Below are 11,158 nucleotides of genomic sequence, written 5' to 3' on the forward strand. Positions count from 1 at the left end.
CCTTTACTATCAGATTAATTACATCTGTAAAAAGTTGGATGATGAAACTAGTGCAGAACCAGATAAAGCACCTAAGCATATAATATGCATGCGATAGCACCGACAGACAGAAAGACAACATACAGATAGACAGGCAGGCAGATGCAGAGCTACATAATTTAAGACAGCTTGAGTAAAATGTTTTGGCACAAGGTCATCTGGATATAAATCTTCACAGCAACGACATGCAAAAGTGATGCTGTGATTCGACAACAACTAAGCCTCCAAAAAGTGATACTGATATGGATACAACAACAGCAAGTTATTTAACAACACTATGTGCAGTTACTGGAAGCACTCCTGTTTTGACAAAAATACAGCCAATTTAAAAATGAAGATAAGGCATTCAGCTCTAAATATATATCTTCTCTCTGGGGAAACTGTGGCCTAAAATTTTAAATGACCTTTAGGTTTCAGCTAATAACTCGTTAAAGCTTTATTTATTTTTTTGGTTATGCATGTGGGTGAATAAACAAAACCTGAACTTATTTTTTTGGTTATGCATGTGGGTGAATAAACAAAACCTGAACAGGGGCGTTAAATGTGTGGAGCAAACAGCAAAGTATAAACAAAAACACAAAGTAAACCTAACTTGGTTGGCTCATCAAATTTACTGGTTCAAAGATTGACAATACTCACAATAGCCACCGTCTCGTTACTGTGTTCTACTATACAGTTGTCTACTGAAACATAGATGTCATTTGTAAAGATAACATAAAAGATTTACCACAAATACACAGGGCCAATGCATTGCAACAGAGATAATGTTTGCCCATGACATGGAAAACCACATAATCCTTCAAGACAGTAATTAACTAGGGAGGTTATCCTGAATTGACTGGTTCACTGAACATAAAATTCATTCAATTTCACATGCCACTTTATCCTGTCTACTCTGCAAGACAGTTAGTTAGATTAACGACTTGGTTTTCAATAAAAATGATTCATGGATTGCACGACTGAAATGGTTCATTCCATGCTGGCTAAATAGGAACCTCTTCATCTGGACATCAGCATAATGAATGGAACGGTCATTATAAGGAGATGACCTCGGTTCTTTATGCCACTCATCCATCACAAAGGATGGCCAAGAAAAATAAAATTTCCATTAATAGTAAAAATTCTTCATGCATTGCTCATTTAGTACTGTAACAACAATACAAAGGGATGGAAGTCAGAACATAGTTAAGGGAACAATATGAAACTCAAAAAACTTGTGAACCCCACATCCACTCAAACTTCTGTGTAGTTTTGGCAGATAAAACTGAAGAAAAAGTTTGAAACCTCGGAGATACTTAGATTTGAACAAAGTTGGCAGATAAAATTGAAGAAAAAGTTCGAAACCTTGGAGATACTTAGATTTGATCAGAGAAGCAAATCCAACACCTGACTTCAAAATGTTCTATGAGCCTTAATTAGCCATGAACCCGTCCTCACTAGAGGTCTGAAACAGAAAAATAGAGTATCAGTATGCAATTAAAGCAAAACCATGACAAGAACGTTTGTGAAAGACAATAACCTGTCTCAAGAGCACCATTCTCTGGCATTCTGGAACATCTTTAACCATGGGCTAGGGCCTTTCTTGTCCACATTCCACTGTGTGGGGTACCAAGGGAATTGCCACATCAAGAAGCAACGCTCAGGATGAGGCATCATTGCAAGATGCCTCCCATCAGGAGAACAAATTGCTGCGACTCCTAAAGGAGAGCCATTGACATTGAAAGGGTAAACTTCTGTTGGATTTCCATCATCATCACAATATCTTACTGGGGCCAAGTTTGAATGAATCACTCGATCAAGAACGCCATCATCAGGAAAATATGCTCTTCCCTCACCATGAGCAGCCCATACACCCAATGTGCTGCCCTCCATTCCTTTGAACATGATAGCAGGTGAGTCCTCTATTGTCACACTTGTAAAGCGGCATTCAAACCGACCAGATTCATTGTGAACAAACCTTGGTTGTGCTGGGTCCCCTCCAGCACCAAACACACCCCCAACTTGGGGGCCTGGGACCCACCCCAACAGAGCCATGAGCTGACACCCATTGCAAACACCAAGACTAAAAGTATCTGGCCGCCTATAAAACTCTTGAAATTGATTCAAAAGAGGCTGGTTAAATCGTATGGAAGCAGACCAGCCTTTTGCAGAATCAAGCACGTCGGCATAGCTAAAGCCACCCACAAACACAATACCACGGAAATCACGTAGAGAGATAACTCCATTCAGAAGGTCTGACATTGTAATATCCCAGGGTTCAAAACCAGCAGCATAAAAAGCTGCAGACATCTCTCTATCTCCATTGCTACCTTCCTCTCGAATGACAGCTACTTTTGGTTTCGAAGTTGCAATCATATATTTCTCATCTGTAAAGGAAGGAGTGAAGGGCATTCTCCAGGTAGGTTCATGCCTAGACTTCAAACCTTCCTTCTCTAAGTCCACACAAGAAGCTAATCTTTGAAACTTCTCCAGATGGAAACTGGTTTCCTCCCAAGTGTCTCTAAGGAAAGAGGTTTCCTCCTTCAAACAAGTGACCCCGTCAACTTTCAATTCTATCAAGGGTGAGGCAGTCACTTGTCCAATGATCTCGCCAGAAACCCCAGCACTGTAGAGCTTTTGCATTACAATATCCAAGTTCTTTCTGCTAACTTCAAGAACAAGACCAAGCTCTTCTGCAAAGAGTGTTTCAAAGTGGCTCTCCCTTTTTGAAGTCAAGTCCAAAAGAATACCACAATTCCCAGCAAATGCCATCTCCAGGGCACAGACAAGTAGCCCACCATCACTAATATCATGGCCAGAAGAGATTATTTCGTCTGAAATAAGATCCTGGACACTCTCAAAAGTTTTTTTCAGGTAAGAAACATCGTCAAGGTCTGGGCAGTCATCACCAACTTGGCCAAAAGCCTGAGCAAGAGCAGATCCACCCAGCCGCCTCTTTCCCTTGGCCAAATCAATGTGTACCAGTACACCCTCATCTCCTAGCTTCAGATCAGGGGTTACTATTTTTGTTATGTCAGGGCAAGTGACATATGCACTGATGACAAGATTTCCCGGGGCCTTAACAACCTCACCACCTGCATGGGCTGCCATGGAAAGACTGTCCTTGCCCCCATCAATAGCAATGCCAAGTTCAATCATAGCTTCTGAAAGAGCTGTGGCAGCATCATACATGTCAGCTCCTTCCCCATCCAGCTTGGCAGCGTACATCCAATTCCCACTTGCCTTGACATCAGAAAGAGAAGTAACCTTTGCCCAAACCAGATTAGTGAGAGCTTCTCCAACAGCCAGTCTGGCCATTGCCTTCGGATTAACCAGACCTTTGATAGGTTGTTCCCCGATGGCACAGGCACCTCCAGTCAAGTCAGTGTAAGTCTGAGCAATGACAGCAACATCAGCAAGTGTAATTTGCAAAGGACCAACAGTTTGCTGTTGTGCTACAAGACCTGTGACACACCTATCCACTTTTGTTGTCAGGAAACGTTTCGAACATACAGATGGAAGTCTTAATACTCTCTTTAAAGCATCCATCACAGTGATCCCTGGAGCAATATCAAGTGGCTCTCGTGCTGGAACCACCCGATGAAACTCAAAACTTTTCTGAGGCATGTCCCCAAGAACTTTCTCAAGCTCAAGATCCACAGCAGGAGGAGGAGGAGGGAGTCCATTTGCACGACATTTCTCAATAGCTGAACTATCAACCAAAACAACACGTCCCTCACCACTAATTGTTCCAATAACAGCCATCGACACCCTTTCCCTTTTGCAGATTGATTGTAAGAGGTCACGGCTTTCAGCCTTCACCAAAATTGCATCTTGCTCCTGATACTCTGCGCCCCAAATCTCCAAAACAGACATTGTGTGATCACCAATAACAATTGCCCTGATGTCAATTTGAGCACCCTTTGGATATATAATTTCCTTAACAACATTACAGTTACCACCAGCTCCCTGATCATGGATACTGATGATTGGATTACCCTCACCCATCTCGATGCAGGAACGAACAACACGATACAGTTTCTGTGCCATCTCAGCATCTCCACGCTGTACAGCATTAAAGTCAAGATCTGCATCATTCTGGCCACTCACCATGCTTGATGCAGCCCCACCTCCCATTCCAATTCGATAAGCAGGACCTCCAATCTTTACAACCAGCATGCCAATATCAGGTTCCCCTTTCGTTATGTGGGTGTGATCAATTTGCCCAATGCCTCCACTGAACATAATTGGCTTTAACCATTCCCGCCTCTCCCCACTAGGAAGTCGCATCCCGAATGTTCTAGTGTAGCCCTGAATCAAGGGCTCCCCAAATTTGTTTCCGTAATCTGATGCGCCATTGCTAGCATCAATAAGAATCTGCAAAGGTGATGCCAAGTTTGATGGGTATGCGAAAGAATTATCTTCCCATGGGGCATAAGACCCCTCAATGTTCAGATTCCCAACACAGTAACCAGCTGTTGATGCAACAACAAATGACCCCCTACCTGTTGCATGAGTATCCCTGATTCGACCCCCTGCACCGGTCTCTGCCCCGGGGTAAGGTGCCACTGCACATGGGAAATTATGAGTTTCAGCTGTAAATAAAATATCAAGGTCACGGTCAGTTACATTTAAGGGGCATGTCAAGCCAGGCTGAACTGGCCGCAATTGCTTTACAGGGAAGCCTTTGATTGCACTCGAGTTGTCCTTGAAACCAATGACAGAATTATTTGGATTCACCTGCAAAGTGCTCTTTACGATCTGCATAAGAGTTCTATCCATGGGCTGTCCATCTATAACAATCTTCCCAGTGAAAAACCAGTGCCTGCTGTGCTCGCTATTAGATTGTGCAATGTCAAACAATTCCACAGTTGTCGGATTCCGCTTGATGTCCTCCCTGAACAACCTAGTATAATATTGTAAATCTTGCTCATCAAAAGCAAGCCCCATCTCCTGATTGATCTCCTCCAACGCTTTTCTCCCCCTCTCCATAACAGGAACATGTCGAACTTCCTCTGGAACTACACTGGCATCAAAAGACATAAGCTTCTGAGTATAAACACACTCAGTCATCCGATCATGAACCATTGCAGCAAACTCATTGATTTGATAATCTTGCAACACGCCTTTACTGTACAACAAGTACCTTCTCGACCGTTCCAGTCTAGTCACCTCCGTCAACCCACAAGCACGGCAAATTGATACAGCATTAGCAGACCAAGCTGTGGTAAAAGACAATCTAGGCCCAACCTCAACTATCACAGCATTCACTCCTTCCTTCGTCTTCTTCTCGAGAAAGCTTTCAGTCCCCAAATTCTCTGGCTCATAAGTTTCTTGGAGAAGCCACCTAAGACACCCCAGCTTCTGGCTTGAGACCCCAGACTGAATACCGATATTAAAGCACTGCTCAGTTTGTAAACCAACAATCTTGTTCGAAACTTTCGTTTGAGCAGACTTAAGTATTTCAAGAGTTGCACTCTCTTGAATCAATGGAATGCGATAGAAATGAATTAGTTCTTGCACAGGCTTTTCAATAAAACTTGATTGCTCATCAACAGAACTCGTCCCAGCCCCGGAAACGAAAGCTCTAGGCTTTGATTGAGCACGACATCTCAACGAAACACCCCTTTTATTAGATACACCAAATGCAATCTTATGATTACGAAGCGTCCCCCACAGCAACTGGTTTCGTCGATTAATAGGCAAGTCTCCGTGTACAAACAGAGACTGCCTATGAGTGCCCTGTAATAGAATTGCAGAAAGAGCACGAATCACAAAACCAATCACATAGCACAAGAAAGAAGAAGAAGAGGGTTTGTAGCAGAATTAACAAGAAACTGAATCCTATAAGAACAGGAATGAGAAAGATAAAACTGAAAATTTATTCTTCATTAAAAAAAATAAGTGATCATATAAAAAAAGAACTTACACGCAAGAATTCTGTTGCTGCTGTAATTTCTCGAGCACCCGCCATTCTATTGCACTTATACTAATTCAATAATCATAACAGAAACAGAAACAAAAAAAATAACTACACAAAAAAAATTAGAGGCAATTTATGAAATAAATGATTGTCAAAACATGAGAGACAACATAGCATGAAAAAAAAAAAAAAGGTTTACCTGGAGCTACGATATGCTGGCGTGGTTAGGGTTTTGTGTGCGCGTAAAACCCTACGCTTAGAGTAAAGTAAGAGAGCTGAACGAGAGAGTGTCTATTTTTCTTTGACGAAATTGGTGCTATTAATATTCGTTCACCGTTCCGCCCCTTGCATAATAATGGATATTGATATGCATAAGAGTCCGTGGTCTATTGATTTTCGCTCTAATGACAATCTTACCCTCCCCCATGTTAATCTAACTCACCTGAGTCAGTTTTTTTTTTTTTTTTTAATGTCGCCAGGCTTTCTTGCCATGGAAATTCCTTTTCCTTTCAATCTCTTCACTTTTTTAAAAAAAACTATCGCTGTAAAAAAGAATTATTTGTTTAAAGGCACGTAGTTGTGTATTTATTTGGAAATATTTTTAAAATAAATTAGATGTATTTATTTGGAAATATTTTTTAAAAAGAAAAGAATATGAGGAGCCATTTTCTTAATTTGATTTGAAATCCTAATAATTGTTTCGATTATTCATTCTTTTTTATATAAAAACTTATTTAAATATCTTGTTTGCGATTTTCAATTAAACCCTGATTTATAATTGATTCGATTAATTGTAAGGTTTTATTAAACGCCGTTGTAAATCCCATATATTTTTATAATATGATCCGAAAACTTCGAAAGATTTAATTACGGCCTAAATAACATAGGATACTTGGTAGAGTTTAGGATTCCACGTGCTAGTTGATATCATGGTGGATAGACAAATCCTGCAAAGTCGGACAACAGGGGTTTTCCTTTCGTCCGGTGAATGGCGCGCTCCTTTTACGCCACGTATCACTTCTTTTTTCAACGGCAGGCATCGTTCGCGAGGATGCGGAGAGCCTCTTTTCTCATGCACAAATTTGTTAAAACTCAAAACTAGAGAATCCAATTTTTATGAGAGCTAGAAGAAAAGAGTTCACTTTTTAACTGGGGTAATATTTTAAATATATTAAAATAATATTTTTTTATTTTATAAAATTTATTTTTAACATTAAAACAATCCAAAAATATTAAAATAAAAAAAAATTAAATTTAAATTTTTTAAAAAATATTTAATTACCACAAAAACAAATATATTCTCGATGAATCAATCTTTAACCTCAAATCACATGCACTATTTTACCAAACACATTTTTTTCTTCAATTTCCATGTTAACACAACAACTATGTATGTGTTATTCATGTTGAAAGAGTGAATTTTATTTCTTAGAGTAATATTATTCGGTGCAATAATATTTATAAAAATATTTAATTACTGCTAAAACAAATATATTCCTGATCAATTAACCCTTTAACCTCAAATTATATACATTATTGTACCAAACACATTATTTTTCCTTCAATTTCCATGTTAACACAGTGATTATTTGTATTGAAAGACTGAATTTTATTTTTTAGAGTAATATTATTCAGCGTAATGATATTTATAAAAATATTTAATTACCACAAAGATAAACAGATTCTTGATCGATCAATCTTTAACCTCAAATCATATATGCTATTGTACCAAACATATTATTTTTCCTTCAATTTCCATGTTAACACAACAACTATATGTGTGTTATTTGTGTGTTGAAATGGTAAATTTTATTTATTAGAGTACTATAATTCGGTGCAATGATATTTATAAAAAAAATAATAAAATATTATTGTTATTTCCACTTCCATAAACTATGAATTTTAGATTCGCACTTAAGTACATGGTTTGGTGCAAATAAGGTTGCTTAGAAAAGGTAATGGTTACCAGCCATTAGGAATGATAATGTCACCATATCCAACATCAGGTTTTTACTCAAACTCTTTTCAAATAGATCAACGTGGAGGCGAGTGAAAGATTTTTTTGACCTAGTATTTTAACTATTTTTATTTTTATGGTGCTAATAAATAATTACTATAGTAGTAATTAAATGATATAAGTTATGTAGTTGATGTTTCCTTTTTAGGTGCGTAGTATAAATAAACTTAATAAGTAACAAGCGCGTAATTTAACACTGTATGTATGATTTATAAACATAAATTAAATAGATCTTGAATGTTCTATACGTATAATTGTACTAATCACTACACTTTATTGATTAATACATGTTATTGATAATGTTCAATGAGATAATTTTATATTTTTAAATCACATTTATTTTCAATAAAACTATAAAAATAATATTATTGAGAATGAGATTATTTCCATGCTTTTTTAGGATGTAATCTTGTGAGGTGCTACAATTTTTTTAATAAAAAAAAAAAAACAGGAGAGAATTGTTTTTTAATATAAAAAAATGGCCAAGTCAAGTCTTGCCGAATGATATTAATTATAGACGTACCAGGTTAGATATGAATATATAGAAAACTCATCCCAATCGGCCGCATCACAATCTCTGTCGACCAAAAAACACTAATCAATGTGAACATGACCTTGACCAGAAGCTCTGCAATTTGTACCACTCCGAACGGTTATGACATGATTAAGAACTGATTTGTTTTTATGTTTTAAAATTATTTTAAAGAATTATTTTTTTATTTGATTTTTATTTTTTTTATACCATTTTGATGTATTAGTATTAAAAATATTCTTTTACTATTTTAATATATTTTAAATTAAAAAATACTATGAAAAGTAATAATTATTATATTTTTGAACACACTCTAAAATTGCTTTAATCGTGAATTACATGTAAATTACAAGTAGGAGCTTCAGCTTGAAGAATGTTGAAAGTAAAGGGATCGGACTTGATTTTCAGCCCTTCCTTTGACCATTAAATATGTATTTGGGTGGAGGTATGATAGTTTTTTTTAAGGCTAAATCTTTTTAAAGCACAAATCACATTTTATAAAAACAAAAAAATATATTTTTTTTTATGTAGTTCTCATCAAAACAAGTCAACCATACCTCTAAACCAAACACTCTTTAATTAGAAAACAGAAAACTTCAAAGGTCTAGGTTAATCAAATAATATGAAGTTATAAAATCTATAATTTTTAGAGAAATTTTTCTAGCTCGATCCTCTAACAAAATGGATTTTGGTTCACAATTGAACACAATAATTAATTTTATTGCAACATCAATTTTATTGCAACATCTTGCAATTGGAGTTGCTAATGATCTGTTTAAACTAAATTTCACTTAATTTAATTACACATAAGATTTGAATTTAATTAATAACATATTATAATTTTAATACTTGGAATAAAACATCAAGTCATATAATTAAATTTGGTTAGTAATCTCAACTATTTTATCCTGAATCATAAAATATTTTCTTTGTTAATGTGAAAATAAAATCCATGATTATTTTACGAATTATTTTACGATGAATCATGATGCATTTACGAGTTGGATTGAGATATTCATTTATTTTGAGTTGGATTTCCTTCTATTTGGAATTGAATTTGTTTGGATGCCGAAATTAATTTTGTTTTTGGTGCAACCAAGTGCTCATATTGATTGCTGCAGTCCTGAAGTGTTTGTCTCCACGCTTGCTTGTTTAGAGCACACAAATAGAAATGACTGCAGCTTCTCTCAATTCCCTCTTGATCCCAAGTTCTTTCATCAGACTAAAATATTTGTCATAATAATGACCCCTGCCCTTGTGCCTCTTCGTATCAAATTGCATATTGCAATATGGTCTGCAAATATGGTGGTTTTTTCTTCACTTGTTGATCTGAGAAGGATGAGAACTGAAGTGAAAAATGTGTAATAAGCCTGCTACATCACAAGCTATCAGTAAAATTGTGAGTGCAGATGTATAATAAACCTATAGTTAATTGAAAATGAATCCTCACACCCCACGCATCATTCTTTGTTGACAATTGTGGTTCACCATCAACGTACAGAGGTGCTTGTAAATGGGGATTGATGATCAGTGGAAGTCTGGCCGAAGGGTAAGTTCATCGTCAATGTCATATCTGGAGATCCATTGTTGGGTCCAGGAGCTCTTAAAACCACTGCCAATAACATAGAAAATCCCTGCAGACAAGACCCCAAACATATATATTCAAAGATTATCTGCCTGAATAAAAATTTCATCAATGTTCGTTTCTTTATCCAATGCTCTTGCTGAGGAAGAAAATGAGGCATTAAAGATAAGGGTTTTTGTAAGAAAAAATAAAGAGGGTACTTTTAAAAAAACCTTTTGATTTGAAATTACTATCCTCTGATTTGCTAGTCTATTTTTCATGATCTGGAATTTTAAATCAATACTTTTAAAAAGAATTCTAAACACATACATTGATTTAATACTTGAAATTAAATTTAAAAACACATGAATTAATTTATCACTTGAAATTAAATTTAATTCCAGTGATTTCAAACATGCCATGAAACATTCAACGAGGCCGTCAAAAGTTGACGAACGGGAACCATGCATTAGTGAAATGTCAAGGCGGCAGGTTTTGGCCAAGACACCACACCACTTGAATGCAAGCTAGCACTAACGTCCAAAGTATTGTGCAGAGTCTCCAGTTCCAGACATCAACATTCAATTAATGCTTATTATGGTTCACCTATACAGCATGGTGCCCGAACATACGAAGAAGTCAATGACGACACATCGAGGGCAAACAAACCGACATGACAAATAGTCTGTAACTTGTAATAATATCCTAGCTCAATTTGAAACACATGAAGATTTGAGCCTACATGTGTATGCATTCAAAATTATGTGCACTTGAAATGATGGAAGAAAACCCATGTTCGAGTTCGAGTTCAAATCAAACGAGTTTCGGGAATGAGAATTGGAGTCTAAAACATTCTTAAGCGTTATAAATGGCACAACGTTCTGGTTTTTTTCTGGATCAGTAGCGAAGGCAACAGAGACAGATTCAAGAAATTAAACTGTAGTTCATATGAGACCAAGATATTGCAAAACACACCCACACTCGCACACAAATCGAACAGCAGCTGCACAATGAGATAAAGAAAATTCATGAGGCATTTCAATTTTTCCTGGATTAGCACTCAATCACATCATTTAATCCAGCTGTTAACAATTGACTTGGGCA

At 36.7% G+C, this 11,158-nt stretch overlaps 1 protein-coding gene across 3 annotated transcripts; it reads right to left on the bottom strand.

Annotated features, from left to right (window-relative positions):
* Nucleotides 1-1,147: 1,147 nt before the first annotated feature.
* On the bottom strand, nt 1,148-6,297 carry LOC133697516 (probable phosphoribosylformylglycinamidine synthase, chloroplastic/mitochondrial). 3 transcript variants are annotated; one of them, XM_062120129.1, is made up of 4 exons: nt 6,141-6,297; nt 5,948-6,007; nt 1,559-5,760; nt 1,148-1,483 (listed from the first exon to the last, which is right to left on the bottom strand). In XM_062120129.1, exons 2-3 carry the CDS (start codon nt 5,990-5,992, stop codon nt 1,564-1,566), a joined length of 4,242 nt encoding a protein of 1,413 aa, XP_061976113.1. In that variant the 5' UTR covers nt 5,993-6,007; nt 6,141-6,297; the 3' UTR covers nt 1,148-1,483; nt 1,559-1,563. The 3 variants fall into 3 exon arrangements, with proteins under 3 accessions (XP_061976113.1, XP_061976115.1, XP_061976114.1); XM_062120131.1 differs by having other exon boundaries at nt 5,948-5,993; nt 6,141-6,280; XM_062120130.1 differs by having other exon boundaries at nt 5,948-6,049; nt 6,141-6,276.
* Between the last annotated feature and the right edge of the window lie 4,861 nt (nt 6,298-11,158).

This window comes from Populus nigra, chromosome 6, assembly GCF_951802175.1.
Source record: "Populus nigra chromosome 6, ddPopNigr1.1, whole genome shotgun sequence".
NCBI classification, from domain to species: domain Eukaryota; kingdom Viridiplantae; phylum Streptophyta; class Magnoliopsida; order Malpighiales; family Salicaceae; genus Populus; species Populus nigra.